The sequence below is a fragment of the Ailuropoda melanoleuca genome, chromosome 13, assembly GCF_002007445.2.
Source record: "Ailuropoda melanoleuca isolate Jingjing chromosome 13, ASM200744v2, whole genome shotgun sequence".
Classification (NCBI taxonomy): domain Eukaryota; kingdom Metazoa; phylum Chordata; class Mammalia; order Carnivora; family Ursidae; genus Ailuropoda; species Ailuropoda melanoleuca.
Window position 1 is genome coordinate 43676789 of NC_048230.1, and position 20827 is coordinate 43697615.

Here is a 20827-nt window from a genome sequence, read left to right on the forward strand (position 1 = left end):
CTATGTGCACGTGCCTATCCTACCTCTCTCTGCATCATACCTGCAAATGCCTCTTGAGCCAGAGTAAGTCACAAGGCTGAGCTCAGGGTGGACGCAGGATGCAAACACAGGGAGGCAGGGTTTATTAGGAGCCCCTGAGTTTCTGTAGTGCCATTTGGTGAACTAACACATTTAAACATATTTGATGCGTTTCAATTCATTGCAGTTTCATTATTATTGAAGCTTGAATTGTTCCATCGCGAGCTGCAGGGGTCTCTTTTCATGGGCTTGGCTCCTGAGCCCTTTGGATGTGTCCTTGTCCTTCAGGTTCCCCTATCGCTGCCTTGCTCTCTGGTACAGTGAGATGGCCCGGGTTCGTCCTGCACATTTCCTGTCCCAGATAAGTGTTGGTTTCATTCAGCAAGAAATCTGTATTTTGAGACTGCACTCTGGGAGTGAGGGTGTTTATGGCCACTGTGCTGCCACGTCTTGTAGGCCTTCCGGAGGGTTCTGCTGGAGCTGTGGGCTGCTCTCTCATGCAGTCCTGTCTGCAGTTGATCTTCACCCCAGTGCTTGCCAGCTGCTCTGCACCTCAGAGCTCCCATCCTAGTCATTCTCTCTTGTTCGAAGCCTATCCTTTAGAATTCCCTAGTTTGTATTCTCTCTGTTTTTTGGGTGAATTTTCTCAGTTTCTGCCATCTCAATATATTTTCATTTTACTCTTGTTTTAGGCAGATATTTTTACTGGATATAGAATTGTTTGATACTTATTTTCTCTCCATACATCAAATAATTCCACATCTTGTGGCTTCTGGCATGGCATTTGAGAAGTCTGCTGCCAATCTGGGCGCTGGTAGGGAAGTTCGTCTCTTCTCCCTGTCCGCTTTCAAGGGCTTCTCTTTGCTTAGAGCTTTGTAGATTTACGAGCACATGCACAGGGTGAATCTCCTTCTGTCCACTCTTCCTGGAACCCCGTGATCTTCCGAAACTTGGGTGTTGGCACCTTCCATCCGTTCTTTTGGCTTCACAGCCATCCTCTACCCGGATATGAGCCCCGTTCCATGGTGCATATGGACCTCACTGAAACTATGTTGGGCCTCCACGCTGTGTTTCACACTTTCCCCGTTAACCCCGTGTTGGTATGCACCATTGCTTCCCCTCTGTGCTTACACTCTAGTTCATTTCTTGAGCTCTGTCTTCCAGTCCACACACTCCTTGTTCAGCTCTGTCTAGTCTGTGGGGACGCCTGTCCATTTCTGTTTAAGTTCTAATAGGACATTAAACTTAAAAAAAAATTCTGATAGCTATTTGCTGTACTGCTTGTCCTTGTCTCATATTTTCAGTACTTTCTTGAAGTACTTTAAACAAAGTTACTTTATTTTATATATAATTATTTTGATATCTGAAGTATTTGTGCATCTCCTTCAGCTGCTGTTAATTTAGTTAGCTTTTTGTCACATGCCTGTTTCCCAATGTACTTTAAAAATTTTGACAATGAATTATTTCCCTTTGAAATTTAACTATGTAAAATCTTTGAAGCTTGAGATGAAATTGGTTTTGTTTTTTTTTTTTCTTTTCCCAGAAATTACTTGGGTTTGCTTCTGTTGAGCACTTAGGGACCCTGATAGTTAAGGTTATCCAGAATCCTGGCTGCAGGTTTTTGGTTTTTTTTTTTTTTTTTTTTGGTTTTTTTTAAAGATTTTATTTATTTATGTGACAGAGAGACAGCCAGTGAGAGAGGGAACACAGCAGGGGAGAGGGAGAGGAAGAAGCAGGCTCCCAGCCGAGGAGCCTGATGTGGGGACTCGATCCCTGAAGGCCGGGATCACACCCTGAGCTGAAGGCAGACGCTTAACGACTGCGCTACTCAGGCGCCCCTGGCTGCAGGTTTTTATATCCCACCCAGTAGTATGACTTTGAAGATCTAGGTCAAGACCAACTTTCCCTCTCTCCACTTGCCTCCATCAGGCTTAGAGATGGTGAGTTTCTGTGGCAGCCCCTGGCAGATGGTTGTACTTTTGGATCAACCTGACTCTGAGTCCAAGTCTTCTGTAGGCCCACCTTTCTGGAGGGACACTTTCTCTTGGACTCCCCACCTTACCTGGGGCCTGGTCCCCGTCCCTCTAGCCACATGTGCTCCTGCTCAGGGCTCGGCAGCTGCTGTCCTGGGGAAATCTGGCTCTTCCTGTTCACGTGTGTCGGTTCCCGACTTCCGTGTACGGTCTGAGCGTTCTTCACTTTTATACTTGCTCATCCTCGTCTGTGAGACAGCGCCCCGCTCCCAGCCGTTCCCGAGGCCTGCAGTGTGGGGGAGCCCAGGCCTAGGTCTGCAGGGCACAGGACGCCTTGTCATCGGTGGCCTGTCCACTCCTGCAGACACGATGTCCTTGTTTCTTCGAGGCATATAGCAGTGCCAGCTCCTAATCTTAAAACTGAGCAGTGTGATGAAATACTTCAGAGAACGTGAATTACACTAAACCACAGGGTCTGAATGGCATAACCCGACAGTTTTGGAAGAAATAGAAAATGTAGCCGAAAGCCTGCTATCAAGTGTAGGCATTTTCAGTGATGAACTGCTATACACTGTAGGTGGGTAATATTAAGTTCACCTAAGAATTGAAGGTAATGCCGGAAATTTATAGGTCAGTGAGCTGTGTGTTAGCGAGAGCTATGCAAAACTTGGAATGTCCTGCTTCTGCTTGTTGACGGAAGGTTCCAGTAGATAAAAGTGTTACGGGCAGATGTGTGATGATCAGTGGATTTTGATGAGCCGCAGGCATTCCCGAGGGAGGTGAGTCACTGTGGAGCGGGACTCACCTCCAGCTTTAACGTAGATGGTGGGAAACAGCGTCAGGGGAAAGAGGAAGTGGCTGGTGTATGAGGAGCCCACAGCTCTTCCAGGTCCGTGGGAACAAGCCCCCGGGTGACTGGGGAGCAAGACCCCGAGTCCTTTTTGACCTGAAGCATCAGGAGGCCCGCGAGGCAGCACAGGCCGTCTGGCTGTGGCTGTGTGCTCGCTGAGCTGGGCTGCGTGTGCCCGTCGGCGTGTGCGGGAGAGCAGCAGGGCAGCCGGCGGAAGTTGGGGTGGTTTTGGGGGGACGCCTGCACGGGCTGCAGAGCTGCTCTGGCTTTATCCCCTCGCAGGTCTCGGGAAGGCTGCAGGCACAGCAGGTGCAGGGGCAGAGCCAGGAGCAGGCGTCCTGATTTATAGTCGGTGGTCTTCGCGCAGCACCACCTTATATGCTGTGGTTGGTCATCCCTCAGGGAAGACTGGATGTTGACCAGTTAAGGCAGATCTTGAAAGCCAGAGCAGGAGAAAGATGGCAGAGTTGGGTGACAGCCCCGAGGCACTGTCTGCGGTCATGGGGGCCAGGCTGCCCCGGGCACCAGGGAGCAAGATGCCACCTGCTTGTTTGTGTGACAGGCCCTCGTTGTGAGAAGCTGTTACTGTGCTGCAGAAATCAGCAGCAAACGCATCTCCATCTGAATGTGTGCTTTTTACGTTGTGCTCTTAGAGCAATGTAGAAATTCTGTGCTTTTCAGACTAGCGTAACTTCTGTGTTTGAAGTACAAGAAAGGAAGTGTGACCCTAAAACTGTTTAGCAGTTCCTAAAGTCGGACCTACTCTCCACCCTGGGGACATTCCAGGTTTCAGTTTGGAAGAATTTGGCCTGCTTAAAGCATTCTGATGGCTCTTTTTTGGCCCCTGTGCAAAGTGCGAGCTCTTCAGCTGGGCCAAGAGGGGCTCCTGATCTCACCCCTGCCCCACGTGGCGGCTCCAGCTCTTGCCGTACCCACATCGGGCCCTAGCCCGACCTTTGGCATCTCAGTGCGCCCGGGCTTCCCTCCCACCTTTGGCTGGCCGGTGTTTTCTTCCTCGGTCCCTTGGACTCTGCTCAGGCTACAAGTCTCCCCTTTGCTGTCATCTTCTGTGGCACCATCCATCCCTGAATCTTTAATCCTTACCACCTTAGCAAATCACTAAAAAACGCTCCGAAGGCGCCTGTTCCTTTGCTCCCCCTGGGATGCTATTTGTACTCCATAAGATGTCCCGGACCGTAAGATGTATCATCCTCATCATCTCGCTGTCAGTGCGCACTGGCCTAGGCTTCAAGAAAGGAATGGGAACTTTCAGGTGGCTGAGGACAGTGGTGGTGTCCTCCATCCCTGTCCCCCAACATTCCCCCAGAACGACTCAGAAGAACAAGAGGGGGAAATTCAACTACTTGAGAACCAGGCCCTTTGCATAAAAGACACAGTGTGCCCGAACTTGAAAATAAGGAAAAACCCAAATCCCTCCATGGAATGTCTGATATTCCCTCCCTGTTCTTGCCCCACTGCAAGGCTCTGCAAAGGCAGACTAGGAAAGACCACAGGGGCACACAGGAAGGGAGCCAGTGACGGGGCCTGCGGCTTCCCTGCAGGAAGACCAGATCCTGCCCGAGTTTGAAAGTATGGAAGCCAGAGTCCAGGGAGAGCAGAGCAGGGGCTAGTGTAAGTGAGAATCTGTGGGAGAGACGGAACGGGAGGACTTGACATTGGGGTAGTGAGTGGAAAAGAAGCAAAAGGGCGATCTTAGGTCTTGTAAGTGAAAGAGAGCCCCCGAATTTGAGATCCTATAACTAACCGTCACTACCCAAGCAAACCACCCCTGAAAGCAGGGGTTGCCAGACTCGGCCCCTGAGCCTGTCACCTTTCTTGCGAAGGAAGTTTTACGGGAACGTGGCCACAGGCATCTGTTTCAATGTTGTCTGGATTGCTTTTGTGCTGCGACGGTTGTAGGAAGAGCTCTGTGAGGTGAACGTGAACCTGCCGACCGACCGCGGCGGCTGACCCGGCGGAGAGGCTTCCGCCGTTCCTGGGGAGCACGACTCCGCTTCCTAACGGCTTCCAGTCTCCCTGAGTTCTGAATGGATTCTGTGCAGTCCCGGTAAAAACGCCAACCTTTTTAAAACACAGAGTTGCACGCGCTGATGTTGACGTTGATGTGGGAACGGGAAGCGCGGCTGGGAGACCAACAGCTGCTGGCGACTCGAGAGGACTGGCCCGACCTGAAAGGACTGAGAGCCTAGAAGGAGGCCCGGCGTGTCGTCCATGTGACAGGTCAACTGAGGCAGGATGGACTTCTAGATAAATGGCGCTGGGACAGCAGTAGGCATTTGGAACAAGGTACAGTTCAAACCACACTGCACACCGCGTGGAGGAGTGATCCAAAAGTGGGTCAGGGATCCAGATGTAGAAGGTGAAACCATACAAACCCACGCGAATTCCTCTGATGTCAGTGTAGGGAAGGCTTTCTAGCTGGGGAAAGCGCTCAGCGCACAGGCACAGGGCTGGCGGCCACGGCGCACGAGCGGCTGCCACAGAGCAGGGTGGGAGCAAGAGAGAGAGGCCCGCGGATGATCCGCACACCCCAACGATAGGAAAACCGGGCGTCGAAGCTCATCCTGGAGAAGTCGTTCTTCACTTAGCAGACCGTGGAAGTTAGGAAGGGAGAGAGCACGCCCTGCTGGCGAGGCCGTGGTGGGGCCGGCCCTCCTCCGGTGCTGGGGGGCCGCAAACTGGCTTCCCTCTCCGGGCGGGGTTCGACACGCATGCACCTGGAGACTCCGCCTGTGGGAACTGACCCTGAGACACACCTGCAGAGGACAGACATGCGCTCAAGGTCACGGGGGGCAGCCTGCTTGGTGGCAGGCAGGCGTCATTGCCAGGTGCTGGGATTGGTGTTGGAAAGGGTCTAGAGGAACAGGACAGCTCAATGGTCTCGAAGTCTCTCCCCAGAAGATGCTCACTGACTGAAGGGAAAATGGCAGCTTTTCAGTGTGGAAACGACGCTCCCTCAGTCAAGGGTTCGAAATGGTCATCCCCGGTAATCCGGCATATTGGCCCACCTGATCAGGCTCCGAGGAGGACACTCGTCACTTCTGTCCTGTTCCTCATAGGAATACATTGTGTCAGTCTGAGGATGATTCAGTGTCAGACCCGAGCCGAAGTTCATGCACGACCCAGCCTGAGGACCTGCCACGGCTTGGGGCCGATGAGGAGGTGTGAGGACAGATGCCATGGGGGACCCTGCGTGGGTTCCAGACGGGACGGACCGTGTACCTGATCGCTGAGATTCGCCGAGGGCCGGTGGGCGTTAGGGCTGCAGAGCTACCACGTTCCTGATTCAGGCGCTCCACGGTCCTCGGCCGGCCGACGTAGGCCCCGGGATGCTGCCTGAGGGCGAGGTGGGAATTCTGTGCTAGGTTTTCAGTTTATGAGTGTTTAAAATGATTGCAGAGTAAAGAGTAAGAAAGGGAAAGAAAGCAAGAATCCCGTCCATTTACAGCTGTGCTTTGCACAACATCTGACACATAGCAGACAGCCATTCACGTTCTCTAACTCAAGATACATACGCTTAAAAAAAAATGCCGGAAGAGGATGGAAGGAGTAATGGGCTGGGAATCTGCAGGGATAGATTTGAGTCACCGTGGACTCCTGGCATCACGAGGTTCAGTGACTCCTGCTCTGGATGGATCAGAGTCTTCTGGACACGTGTTCTGTGTGCGTGTGTCCTTGCTGCCCTCTGCGTCCGTGCTCGCGCTCGGTGGTTTTACTGCCACTGTGCTGGGGCGCCTTCTCGTTATTGCTTCTCTCCAGCGGTGGCTTCATTCATCCCCCAGCACATTCCCCTCTCACTTCCTGAGAACTGGCCTCTGCTCTCTCTCTCCTGATTATCCCTCTGTCCTCTTCCCCTGGGTGAGGTTGGAGGTCTCCTGAATTAACGATAGGGAAGACAGCTGTGGGGACACATTTCCGGCAGGAAGAGTCGCAGCCTGCCCGAGGCCCAGCACCAGGAGCTGCACATCACCCAGCGTCCTGATTTTCCTTCCTTGATTTATTTATTTTTTTACCTGAGTTAAGATTTGGGAGGGGAGTGGTAGTGGTTAATGATGTTATCATAAGTTTTTATTTCCTTTTCCCTCAGTTTAGGGCTGAGGAATATTAAGATTCCTTTATAAACTCACTAAATGCATTTACAATTAAGGATTTCTCTCATTTCTTCTCCCTTTTGTTTCTCTTAGTCTAATTTTTGAGTCTGCAAGTTATTAATTTTTGCTGTGGTGAAATAACTTATTAACTGACTTAGGTCCTGTTTTGAAAAAGGCAGAGTGTTGAAGAGAAAATCTTAGAGCTCAACAGGGCAGGCCCTCCCCTTTCCTCCCTTCTCCTGCAATGGTCTCTTCCAGCCTGTGGGAGAGGCAGTTAGCCCTGAGGCTGCAGGGACTGGGAGGGACAAAGCTGTGGTTTTCCCCAAACTCCAGAGACCAGGAGGTAAAATGGTCACCGTCCTGGAGTTAAAGGCCTCCAGTTATTCTCGGTGAGGCTCCCAGCCGCCAGGAAGGGGCACAGGCACCTGGCTGTCCCTGTGCTGCACCCATCACGTGCCTGCAGCTTGTGCGCGCCCAGCTGTCCGCTTCCAGGCCAGAAGCCGGACCCCGCGGTGCTCAGCGGGTCTCACCTGCGACGTCCTCCTTCCAGAGGCGCTACTGTGGGACACCCCTGCCCCTCCAGGGTGGGTGCTTCTGAGTTGAGTTCACAGCTTTGTCCTTCACCCCCGTTTCTCAGTCCCCTTTCTCCCTTTCCAGGGAGTGTCCATCCTTTCCCGAGGCTTGGTCTTGGTTCCCTGTCCTGACTGCACGGGGGCCCCTGACCTTTCCCTCATGAGAAGTGGTTTAAAGTCTCGTGATTCTTCCAGATGGAGCTCCCTGTGGTGAGCGGTGGGCCCAGCGGACGTGGGTCCCGGCTCACCACTTGGTACAAGACACACGCGCTTCTCCTCTGACCGTCTGCCCTTGTCGCCTGTCTGCCCTTGCCGGCCCAGTGCTGGGCACAGCTCGGAAGCCCGAGCAGCATCTGTAGGCAGATTCTGACCCTGCGATCCAGAGGAGAACGGATGGCGCTCTTGCCCTAAAGTACAACCGTGTCTGTCAGGTAGTAGGAGCTCCACAGATATTTGTTGGCTGAATTATTGGCTCAGTCAGTGAGAGAAATGGTGTTGGCTGTGAAGTCCCGCATCACACCTGTGTGGGGAGAGCGGCGGCGTTCCTACTGTGTCTCACGTGGGTGAGCCCCTCCTAGACTCAGGGAATGGGGTGAGAAGGGTGGTTTTCTCCTGATTTCCTGTTCAGACCCAGCGAATCGGGAGAGTAACAGAGGGAGCAGCATTCCTCGCTGGATGCCGATGCCGCCGGCCCTGCTCGCGATGCAGGGGCGCGTGTGGGCGCGTCGGGGGCGTGTGTGGCCCTGAGAGGGCAGCGCTCGGGGTGGGTCGTCGTAGCACCGGCCTGTACTCTGCAGAGGGTCGGGTGATCTCATCCCATAACCCTGGTCTCTCTTTTTTTTTTTTTTTAAAGATTTTATTTATTTATTCAACTGAGATAGAGACAGCCAGCGAGAGAGGGAACACAAGTAGGGGGAGTGGGAGAGGAAGAAGCAGGCTCATAGCAGAAGAGCCTGATGTGGGGCTCGATCCCATAACGCCGGGATCACACCCTGAGCCGAAGGCAGACGCCCAACCGCTGTGCCACCCAGGCGCCCCATAACCCTGGTCTCTAAATGCTGGCCGTGGGGTGACNATCACACCCTGAGCCGAAGGCAGACGCCCAACCGCTGTGCCACCCAGGCGCCCCATAACCCTGGTCTCTAAATGCTGGCCGTGGGGTGACGGCCTTTGTGTTCTGACTCAGGTCTACGCCTTCCTGGGGAAGGAGCGCCTGTGAGACTTGTGTCAGACGAAAGGCCAGACCGAGTGCGTGCTCGCGGAGGCCGCTTCTCTGTCCAGGCCTGAGGGCTCGGCGCTGCCCAGCGCAGACTGGGCTCGGTGCCTCACACTGCCGCGCCGGAGCCGGTACGTAGCCTATGTGGTTAGACTTCGTTGGCTCATTTTCATGAGACACTGGCCAAACAGTAAGATAATAAAGAAAACATGGCTCGAAGTTATGATCTTCTTTCCTGGTATATGAACAATGATGAATGAATTTGTGTGAATGCTATTATGTCGGTGTGTTAAATACCGGTAAATGGGATGGGACCTTCCTGTAGCTGGTGTGCCGTAATTCCAGCGATCATTTAAAATACGTGGTGGGCTGGTTTTTGTTTTTTTTTAAAGATTTTATTTATTCATTTGACAGAGAGAGACAGCCTGCGAGAGAGGGAACACAGGCAGGGGGAGTGGGAAAGGAAGAAGCAGGCTCCCAGCGGAGAAGCCTGATGTGGAACTCGATCCCAGAACGCTGGGATCACGCCCTGAGCCGAAGGCAGGCGCTTAACGACTGCGCCACCCAGGCGCCCCGTGGTGGACTGGTTTTTATCCACGTCCTAATGCCCAGAACCTGCAAACGTTACTTTTTGTGGCAAAATAGTACGTGTACTTTATGTGGCAGAGTCGGGATTGAGTTAAGGGCCTTGAGGGGAAGCGCTGTACCCTTAGGAGAGAGAGGCCGGGGCCTTGCGACAGGCCCAGCAGAGCGGGCGTGTGAACACGGAGGCAGACCTGGGAGTGAGCCGGCCACAGGCCAGGGGATGCGGGGGCACGCTGTCCGCCACCAGCTGCTGGCAGAGGCAGAGAGCAGATTCGTGCCCAGAGCCTCGGGGCAGTGCGGCCCTGCCGACATGCGGGGTTGAGTCTCTGGGCCCCATAGCTGTGAGAGAATTAACTTCTGGTACCTTAAACCACCAAGCGCGTGGGGATTTGTTAGAGCAGCCGCAGAAACCTAACGCCCACGGATGTGCCGGAGCCTTGCTTCTCACCTGTAGGCGCGGTTCGCGAATGTGGCTGCGCGGCTGCCGGGAGCCCGGCTTTCAAGCCAGCGCCTCCTGAACACCGACAAAGCCGGCGGTTCCTTCGAGACTTGGGAAGGAGACAGAGTATTGGATACGCGTGTGTTCTTGGTGTAGACCTGTGACTCTTTCGACATTGCTCGCTGGTCCCCTGGGCGTGTTGCCTTCACACCTGTGACTGCGGGGGGCGGTCAGGCCCCTGCGGGTGTTTCGGGTAGGCTGACTTCTGGGGCCGCTGACTTGCCCCATTGTGGTTAGCACGGGGGAGGAGCCAGAATCCAGAGGGACCCGGACCCCTGGGCTCACTCTCAGCTGCTCTGCCCTCTCCCATGCCCGCTTCTTCGCCAGGTGCTGTGGGTTCTGCTCGTGGGGCTCTCACCGTGAATGGCCCCCACCCTCCCACCGCCAGGAGGGAGCACCGCACTGAAGCATAGGGATGCCCTGCGGGAAAATGCACATTTTCTCTGGAAGCAAATGGGTACTGTTTGTCCGTGTATATTTATTATTCACACATAAACAAACATTATTGCCCACCTGCTGTCTACCAGACACTCCAGGGTGGAAAAGCTTATTTCTGTTGTGGCACTGGGAGGAAATAAACGGGGCTTTGAACTGTCGGAGTGGCCTGTTTTCTTTATCTTTCATGCTCCCACAGATACATACACGTGTATATGTATTTTTCCTGAACCGTTTGAAAGTAATTTGCAAACATCATGTTATCCGTAAGTACTTCAGTGTGTAGTTTTCCAGAACTAGGACTTTTTCTTACATAATCACTGTGCATTTATCAAAATTGGGGGATGTAACAGTGGTTCAGGACTGTGATCTACTTGTTTCATAATCAGACCTCGCCGGCTGTTCCAGGAACGTCCCGAATCCCCGCCGGCCCCGTCTGCCCCGTCTGGGCTCCAGCCCAGGGTTGCGCACGGCCTCTGTTGCCGCTCACTCTTCTCCTGTCATCTCTCACACCCTGGGCACTCTGGTCTTGCCGCTCCATCCGCGTTTTCCTGTGGCTTTTCCAGGGTTAGCTCTGGGCTGAGCGTTGGTGGTGAGAGGTGCGCAGCAGGGGTGGTCTTGCCCTCAGGCACCTGCACGAGGCGCCTGCCGTCCCTCGCCCCATTGTTGCTGACATGAGGTTCGACCACCCGATGAAGACAGTGTCTGCAGCTTCCTTCGGTGTCTAGTTATGATTTTTCCCTTTGTAAGTAGGAAGTCACTGTGGGGAATCCTTGGAGGCTGTGTAAATACCCTCTTCCTTGTGCTGGCTTTGCTTCCAATGATCGTTCTTCCCCGAGTTGGTTGTTGCTGTGATGGTTGCCAAATGCAGATTTTCTAATTCCGTCCTTCCTTCTATATTTGTTGGGGTTCTACTGTGAGGAAAGCTTTCTTTTCACCCCCATTCATTCATTCATGCATTCGTTCGTTCTTTCAGGCCAGCACACAGTAAACAGCTCTTCCCTGGTCCTGAGAACACTCTGCTCTGGTTGGTATCTGAGGCTCCGTTTGCCCCGGATCTGGCTGCTGCTGGCCCTTGCAGCATGCTCCCGTGTCGCGTACGTGCCCTTCCTTGCTGTCTGGCACAACGAGATGTAGCAGGCTTGCCGTTGTGCTTCCCTGGCGAGCCCTTGGGAGCCAGGGCCCAGGCTGTCGTGGGCTCAGTGCCCCCAGCCCCACGACCCCAGCGCAGAGGAAGTGGCTTCAGCGTTGCCACCTGAGTCGGGAAGAGCAAGCTCTCCAGCCCGACCTCGGGGTTTGTGTGCACTTGCTGTCGGGTCTGTCGCCGAGGGCCTGCCCTCAGAACTCTGTGTCCAGAATGCGCTGGGCTGATTCTTTCTGTCCTGCAGCGCCTTCCGATGGGTTTTGGCAGGACATCGAGTTCATTTGTTTTTGTTTGTACTCCCTGCTGGGGCTCCCTCATCTTGGTATTTTTTATTTTATTTTTTGAGTGTGTAAGTTATGAACATAATTCTCCAAGTCAGAACTATATGAAAAGTGGGGCCTCGGTGTGGTGTCACGTCCCCACCGCCGTCTGTCCGCCTGCCGTGGGCGCCGGGTTCCAACTTCAGGCTTATCTTTCTTTCTTTCTTTTTTTTTTTCTAAAGATTTTATTTATTTATGTGACAGAGACAGCCAGCGAGAGAGGGAACACAGCAGGGGGAGTGGGAGAGGAAGAAGCAGGCTTCCAGCGGAGGAGCCCGATGTGGGGCTCGATCCCGGAATGCTGGGATCACGCCCTGAGCCGAAGGCAGACGCTTAACGACTGCACTACCCAGGCACCCCCCAGGCTTATCTTTCTTATGGCTCTTTTTTAAGTGGGGAGATCTGCATTTATTTTCTTGTTTCCTGTTCTTTTGTCCACAAAAGGTATCATAGAGGGACTCACACTCCTTTCTTTGTCTTTTTCCTACTTCATAGTATATCCTGGCCATCACGCCGTCTCAGCTGCTGGGACCTTTCTGATTTTTTTCAGAGCTGCGTCACCTCCAGTTTGTGGATGTGCCGGACTTTATCCAGTCTCCTGCAAATGCAGTCAGATTGCTTGTGACGTGGTAACCACAGACCATGCTGTGCCCAATATCCTTGTTCGGATGTGTTTTGTACTGTTAAGGATATATCTTCAAGGAGAATTCCTAGTAATGGCGTCCCTGGTCGCATGAATGCCCGGGTGGCCCTTTCTTGGTTGTTGGCGAGTTCCCCCTCATGAGGCTTGCATACCATTTTGTGTCCCCACTGGCAGCACGCGAAAGCGCCTGACCGTGGAGCGCCTGGTGGTGCTTGCTAACATTTGCCACTGTGTGTGGCCTGGTAGGTGGGGGATGCTGGTTTTATCTGTTATTTGAAGTGAAGTTGAGCCGTTTCGTATCCTTAATGGCCATCTCCAGATCTTTGGCTGTGGATTTTTCAAGTCTTTTGCCCATTTTTCTCACAGAATATGTTTTATTTCCATAATGTTTCATTTGACGGATGCCAGCTGCTCTGCCCTGTGAATCCCCTGTTGCGTTTGGCCGCCGGATCCATTCTAGCAAGGGAAGGTAGACCAACAGGGTTGTCCTGGAGAGCAGGACGAGGAGGTCACCCGCAGGGAGCATGCTTCTCTGTGTGTGGGAGGACTCTCCAGTCAGTGCTCTTCGGGGACGGGTAGGGCAGGGTCATCCTGCTCCAGGAGAGAGGTGAACGTTGGCGGGACACTGTTGATCAGGGTTTCCTAGAAAGAGTCAAACCTCGGAGTGCTGTCAGGTCGCCTGAGCTGTCTCTGCGGCTTCTTTCTGAGATCCTGTGTCTCTAGGTGGCTGGAGAGTGGCGTGGTGGCCGTGGAGCACTAGTGCCCGGGCTCGAGACTCCCACAGCGGTGCCTGGGGGCAGACAGGAGACAGCCCGCAGGCCACCTCACCCGGCATGGGTCTGCCCTCCTGCTCCTGTAACATCAAGAACCGAAGAGAAAAAATTCGACTCCCCAGGCTTCTTTCCAGAATTATTTGCATGATTCAGATTCTCTGCAGTGAATCAGTCTCCTGGAAAGTGCTCCTCCCGGAGAGGCGGGGGACCACGATTCTCTGCTAATGAGGCCGCTGGCTCGGCACCGTCCTCCAGCAGAGGTATGTCTGGCTTCCACAGAATCGGATGCTCGAGAAGATCCGTGGTGGGGGATCCCAAGCGGCTTCAGTCTGGACTTGGGCCATTCTACTTTGGACCCTTAGATGTATTTTATTTTAAATCTTGAGTGAGATTTGTTTCAATGGGAGCCTTAAAAGTGGAGGCTGTGTGGGTTAAAGTCAGATGACATATTGAATGCATCAATTCTAGTTAGAGCCAGTGGCCCCCTGCTGTTTTGTCACATCGGTCCCCAGGGAGTGGGTCTGCCTGTCTGTGTCTTCCCTAAGCACAGTGCATCAGCACGTATGGGCTCACAGTCCGTTGTCGGGCAGGCCGCAGGCCCAACCCTCCTCTCCGGCCCCCCATGCCCACGCAGCACTGTGCACTCAGGAGACGCTCAGTCACGGGTGTTTGTGCCTATGTGAGAACTGTGCAAATGAGTCCCCACAGCATAGCTACAAAGTTGGCAGTGGTCAGGAAAGGCCCCGTGGTTCGTGTGGCCAAGTCCTGACTGTTTCTTGTTTTAGGGCATCCCTTCCCTGGAACGAAGGACGAGCCTCACAGCGTAAGAGGTTAACAGTGAATTCTAGGAAGCTCAGAAATGGGAGGTGTGCACTATCTCCAGCCCCTCCGCATCCACCGCAGCTGGTTTCCTGGAAGGGCCCGGCCTCCTCCCAGGTGCGCCTGGCTTCACATCATGGCTTCCCGAGGCCTCACCTTCTGTGCTGTTTGCTTCGGATCCCACACACTCACCCCCCGACTTGGCAGCCCGTCTCCACCCTGGGGCCCCGTCAGTGCCCGGAGCTCAAGCATAGGGTTCGATACATACTGGCGATACATACTGGCCAGATTGGATGGACCAGGAGTGTGGGTCGGATTTACGGTTTCCATTCTTCGTTATGCCTTTGGTCCTAAACATTGGCCATTTGAAAGTTTCAATGTTGTGGAAAATTATGGGTGTTTTAGGATTTTACTGACGTATAAATAGCCAACAGTACTCGATCGTTTACGTGTGTTTCACGTGAAGCGGCTGCTGAGGGCGTGAGTCCATGTGTTCAGCCCGGAAGAAGCACGCATGATGGGGCAGTTAGGAGGATGCGACGTGCAGGCGTGGCGTGCCGCGCAGGTGCCTGGGAGGAGAGCCTGGGGATGCTGGTCTCGAGGGCAGAGCATGTATGGAGGGCTGAGGGCCTGTGTCGGGCTGGGAGGAGGACATGGATTGCAGGGGATTGCTTCTGGCGACAAGTACTAGGAGATCTGCTAAATGGTACTAGTAACTGCTCGCGTGGTGGGTGCTTTGTGCTGGGTACTATTCTAAGCACTTTTCTCTGTGAAGTCACTCAGTGTGCACAAAGACTGTGAGGTGGGCACCCCTCCGGCCCCTCTGTTCTGCGGAGGTGAAGTTGAAGGAACAGGGCGTGGGGAAGTGGTCTGCCGCGGTCACAAACCTGGGGTAACCTGGGCTCTGTCTGCCCCAGAGTTGTCGCTCTCAGCTGTCATACTGTGCTTTTTCTCCAGCTCAACAAGTACAAGTTCATCATGAAGTCTAGAGGTAAATGGTTCCAGGACTGGTTATGTATACAATTTAGTCTCATTAGGCTTCTGGATGATCCTCTGTTTTCTTGAGTCTGCTCTCGTGATGGCAAGATAGCTGCTGCGGGTCCAAACATCACATCCTTAGAGTTGTGTTCAAAGAGAGAAGGAAGGAGAGGCAGCCATTCTCTTTTTATCAAGAAGAACACTGTCCTTGGAGTCTTCCGCTGTCTTGCTGTGAGTCTGTCTGGTCAGGCTTGTTCCCGGGTGAGCTCTGCGGGAGGGATGAACAGGCATGGGAGACACCCCTTTTTTACAATTAGTTTTGCTGTCTCTGTTACTGAGACTAGATGTATCTCCAGGGCAGTGGCAAGAACGGACTGGGGCCTCGCCCCCCTCGGGCTGCAGCCTGCCTGGGGCCCACCAGTGCCGAGTGCGGAGGTCTAGCCTCTGCCCCCTGGCCTTGAGCCCTGGTGGGTGACACAGTGGCACCTTGAGGGCTGGGACTGGCCCTGGGGTGGCCTCTTAGGCAAAACGGTGGCCGGCCTATAGCAGTTCTGCGGGATTGCAAGATATTGAAGTACCAGAAAGGGGCATTTTTTATTTGGATCGGACTTTGCTTAGAAATGTTACTTCAAACGTTTCGAAACTGTTATCAGGTTATTTCGTATTCTGGAGTCTTTCCATGTGAGCAGGAGCCCCTTGCGAGGCTGGTCGACGCTCCGGTGGTTCCCAAGCAGCAGAGGCTGGTGGGCAGGTGAGCATGTCGACGTTCACGTTCCCCACGGCAGTGTTATTCTTAGAGAAGTTGAACGCATCTCTCGGTCTGCTCGAGAAATCATTTATTTACTCATAGAAACCATGGATCTGCCTGGTGGGAAGAGCGCGTGCCTGGAGCGGGAGCAGGGCTCTGCCCCCGCCTTCTGTCTCCCCCAAGGCAGAGCTGGAGCCTCGAGCCGCGAGCAGGTGGAGCAGGACGCAGCGGCCTCCTTGGCCCAGTCTGGCCTCTGGTGCAGACCGTCAGTGCTTTTCTCATGCACTCAGGGAAGATCATGTGGTCAGCGTGCTTTAGAAGCCCCGAAGGTTCCTCATTCAGAGGAGCTGGCTGCACAGTAAGGCTCTCCTCACTTTAGCTAGGGGTGTGAAAAGGCAGTGACCTGCAGTGAGAAATCAAAACACTTGACTGGAGACAGGCTTCCTAGTTAAGAGTAAGCTGAATATATCTCTCGTTATTATTATACTTTCTTTCGTGTATCAGGCTTGAGGTTTTTCTGAGGTGTATCAATATGTGTTGCATTCACGAAACATATTTTTTCCAGATGTGTTAATCTTTCATATTATTGGTATGTATATCTTACCTGTGTTTAAAAACACACTTAAGATTTTCCCTGTCTGGACACCTTCTTAAAGTGCCTGGCCAAGCCTTGGACAAATGCTTCATATAAACAAATTTTAATCATAAATGGCCCATTTTGACTCTACCATTAAGTTGTATGTAAGTGATTCTAGGGGAGTTTGTTTTAATCATGGAAACATTTTGAAATGCCGTTTGCTTGTTTGCATCTTTGTTTTTTGTCTCTTTGTTTTTGTGTGCTTTTTAACTTTTTATTATGGAAAATTTCCACATCTACCCATCATCTGTCTTCGATAGTTATCACCCTGTTCCCAGTCTTCTTTCATCTCTGCCACCACCCACTCCCCTCTCCCACCCACTCCCCTGGCTTATTTTAAAGCAATTCCAGACATCATATAATTCCATCTGTAAATATTTCAGTGTATCTCAAAAGATAATCATGACTTCAGAAGATACACACGCAAGCTCACACTCACGCACACACACACACACGCTTGTGCTCACGCACACGCTCACACTCACGCACACGCTCACACACACGCTCGTGCTCACACACACACGTGCTCACACACACACGTGCGGAGTTTGTTCATTTGAGCCAGGATGCAAGAGAGGTGAATAGTTTGTGGTGGGTTGATCTACCTTATTAATCCACAGAACTCCCCGAAAGTCTGTCATGCGCTCCCATCCTGCTCCGTGTGTCTGTCTCTTCCTGCGATTTCCTGGTTGAAGAAACCAGGCCCTGTGCTCCCATGGAGCCCTTGCGGTCTAGATTTTGCCCATGGCTTCTCCCCACCTTGCTGTAGGCAAGCCAACCTGCCCTTGACTCTCCTCTACGTGATGGTAAATCTAGCCACTTCAGCAGATTCGGTGAAATTGGAGGGGTGCCCCAGGGCCCGGTGTTTCCTGGGTGGTGGTGTGTGCTCCCTCCAGGATGCACATAAGGACTGGTTGTGTCCTTTCAGTGAGGTTAGCAGCCATAGATGCTCATTACCGATCTGTCCATCAGAGATCGCAACGCGATGGTGACGTAATTCTGTCATCCCTGGTCTGTTAACTAGGGTGTCTCTCCATGAAGAAAAACGACTTCTCACCAGTTATCTAGTATCTCGAGGTGTAGCCCATCTAGGAGAGCCAGTATCGATACGTACTTTCTTTTATTTAGCAGATTTCAGAATCAGAGTGGGCTTCTCCCACGGGTAGCCAGTATGGGGCATGTGTTTGTCTTAGCGCACAGTAAAAGCTTACCTGTTGCATCTGTTAACTGTCGGTTCGCACGTTGTGTCATCTTGGGCCAGTGGCAGCCTCTCAGACGTGGCTCCTGAATCTTTTCGATGCAGATCTAGGAGTCTCTGATCGCTTCTTTTCTGTCGGATATGACCAGGCAGGATGTTCCGTACTCACTTTGTCCATTTTCTGCTCTAGGCCTGCGATGAGCCAGGTCTCTGAGGAGTCCTGGCTTCTTTCAGTGGGGATGGTATTGAGAGAGCTTAATCTGCTCCCCAGGGGTGCTCACTGCTCACACTCAGACCCTCTCTCTCTCCCCCCTGCTTTTCTATTTAAAGATAGAATGCATTATGAGCTCTTACTGATTCAGTTTCAGGGCTGCAAGGTTTTTACCTAATCCCATGGGTCTTATAACCGTATCTGCTTTCTCCCTCACTGAACATTTGGTTTTTTCACGGGCATCAACATGATTAGTCATTTCTTTTATCCCACACCACATTCAGCACTTTCAGAAAGCAACACCAACACTAGCAGCAGTGTTTTTACTGAAAACTGTTCACAAGGTATTTGCGGTTTTCTGGCGTCGGGTCATAGAGGTCATCAGGTCACCCTATTTTAAAGTCACATGGAGGAGTCCCTCTCTGTCCAGTAGCACAGCCAACCGGATGCACAGTTAAGTTCATTTGTTTTGTTTTACTGACAATTTTTAAGGCCTGCTTTTATAAAAATTTTACTTTTGCTTTATAGTTATGTAAAATTCTTAGTGGATCCCAAGTCAAAGACACAAAACAAGGTATATTCAAAGGAGTCTGGCTTCTGTTCCTGTCCTCTTCTTCGTCTTTTTTTTTTTTTTTTTTAAGTAGGCTCCACACCCAACATGGATCCCAGTGTGGGGCTTGAACTCACGACCCTGTGATCATGACCTGAGCTGAGATTAAGAGTTGGACCCTTGGGGCGCCTGGGTGGCACAGCGGTTAAACGTCTGCCTTCGGCTCAGGGCATGATCCCCGCATTGTGGGATCGAGCCCCACATCAGGCTCCTCTGTTAAGAGCCTGCTTCTTCCTCTCCCACTCCCCCTGCTTGTGTTCCCTCTCTCGCTGGCTGTCTCTATCTCTGTCAAATAAATAAATAAAATCTTTAAAAAAAAAAAAAAAGAGTTGGACCCTTAGCCGACTGAGCCACGCAGGCGCCCCGTCCTGTCCTCCATCCTGCGTCTCGCTTCCTTCTGTAGCAACCACGTAAACATTTTCACGACGCCTGCATATTAAAGGTGTGGTTGTGAATAAACACACGTTTATTTGCTTCTTTCTTAGAAAAATGGTAGTATACCATATACATTTTTCTCCACCTTGCTTTTTTCACCTTATTAGATTAGAACCAGCGTGTCCTCATTAGAATTAAAACTTCATTTTTTCCTTGAAAGCAGGGTTTCCCAAATGGGCACTGCTGACCTTTTCGGCCAGAAAAGTCATCTTTGTGACGATAGTGTCCCCCGTGCTGTGAGGATAGTTGTGGGATGTTTAGCAGCTTCCCTGGCATTTCTGTCAGGTGCCAGGAGCCCCCTCCCCACCTTCTGTCCGCCAAGGCTGCCTCTGGGCCTCACCAAACTTCTCCGGGGGCAGAACGCTCCCTGCTGCGAGCAGCATGTTCTCGGGTCTCTGCAGAGACCACGTGAGCCCCTTTGTTTCAGAAGTGGACTCAGACCCCATCTAGAAGCTCTGGCTTCTGGTTTTGGCTTTTGACCACTAAACCGGCTCTGTGGTTCTCTCCTGTGTCTTTAGCATATTAAGGAAGGGAGGAAGGTTTGTTACTGAATAACACACAAAGCAAAGAGAGGCAAGGATTTCGTAAGTTTTTTGTAAAACTGCTCTTACTGGGAAGATGTGTGTTGAAAACCTGAGGAGTGACTTCGGCCTTGAGCAGCAGTTCACATTTGCAGTGCGTGAAGGGCCTCATGATTCCTTGCTGCACGGCCGCCCTGCTGTCCCCACATCCAGCTGGATGGTTGGGCGGCCACGGGAAGGAGCCAGGGCATCTTGCCAAAGGCCGGTGAAACTGTCCCAAGTAGCATCCTTGAAACCATGGGTGGAGTGGACGAGCACAAGCCTGGAACGTGGACTCTGCCAACGTGGAGCACGGAGGCCGGGGGTGGGGGTGCAGCCGGCAGCAGCCGCGGAGCCCACAGCTCACCTGCGCACGTCACTCCCAGATTTTGATGCTCCACACGGAAGTCGGATTAGTGCCGACAGAGAGCATCATCGTGGACGTCAGGCACCTACCAGGAAATGGGAAATTTCTTTGAAAAGTAAATAAATGGGATCAGCAAGCATGCCTCTGTGACCGCTGAAGATTTGGGTTTATAGCTGTAGCCAGAGGACGATGGACGCTGCCAGTCTGGCTCTCCCGCCGGCAGCTGCTGGGCCTGCAGGCAGCTTTGCTCAGAATGGACTTGGGTGGTCAAAGCATCAGGCGGCTCTCACCGTGTCCTGAATCACTGTGGCGGCCGTTTCTTTGGATGAATCCGAGCGCAGTTCAAGGTGATGGGCATGCCTGGGGGCAAGGCCCTAGACTGCTTTGCTGGCCTGGTCTGGCAGCTATTTAGCAAATACCTATTTCCTACTCAGTGTGAGGCATCTCAGCGCTCGATGTTTATTTATTTCCTTACTCATTTATTACTGTTGGAGATGACATGGCCTACTGTGGCGTGAGGGCTGTTTTCAGAAGCCCTCTGCCAGCTGTAGCAGTGGTACAGACAGGCTGCAGACCTGGGATGCCCGTGTCCCCGTGTCCCCCCGATGCCCGTGTCATGGGGCCCCGGGGCCCAGTCTCCCTGCCTCCCCGCCAGGCAGCTCTGTAAATACCAAGTGTTCTAGGTAACTAGCAGTTACTGATCTGACTTGGAGGTAGTCTGGCATTAATGTTAGGTGGGAGCAGTGTTTTCAGTGCTAATGCGCTATTTGGAAATTGGCAAAAATCAGTAGCAGGGAGAGATTTCGGCTGCTGTGTCCCCGTAGCTTGAGAGCCTTGCTGGCCTGCATGTGGTTCTTGGCTCTGCTGCCCAGTCAGGACAGGCTCTCAGGCTCCGTTAAGGTTTCCACCCCTCCCGAGATGGGCGGAATTCCCTGCTGGGGCTGTGCTGGAGCCCAGAGGCCATGTTCAACCAGGACAGGATCGTCACACTGGGATGGCCAGACCTAGCCCTGTGTCTTCCTGCTTGTCCCCAGTTTGTGAGTATGTGAGAGAGCTCACCGGTAATCTCCCATGTCTCCACTGATGTCCTGAGGGTTCTGAGTAGTAAAACCATGGATTCTGGC

At 52.5% G+C, this 20827-nt stretch overlaps 1 protein-coding gene across 4 annotated transcripts in view; it reads left to right on the forward strand.

Moving 5' to 3' along the window:
* RPTOR (regulatory associated protein of MTOR complex 1) overlaps positions 1–20827 on the forward strand; it is a 335634-nt gene that overhangs the window by 105833 nt on the left and 208974 nt on the right. Inside the window, exon 1 of one of the 4 annotated variants that reach the window (XM_011228183.3) lies at positions 10976–11005. The exons of the other annotated variants lie outside the window; for them this stretch is intronic. Coding sequence (XP_011226485.1) covers positions 10991–11005 — 15 coding nt within the window. The 5' untranslated portion in view covers positions 10976–10990. Of the gene's footprint in view, positions 1–10975; positions 11006–20827 lie in introns of those variants that run through there. 4 annotated transcript variants of the gene reach the window in all.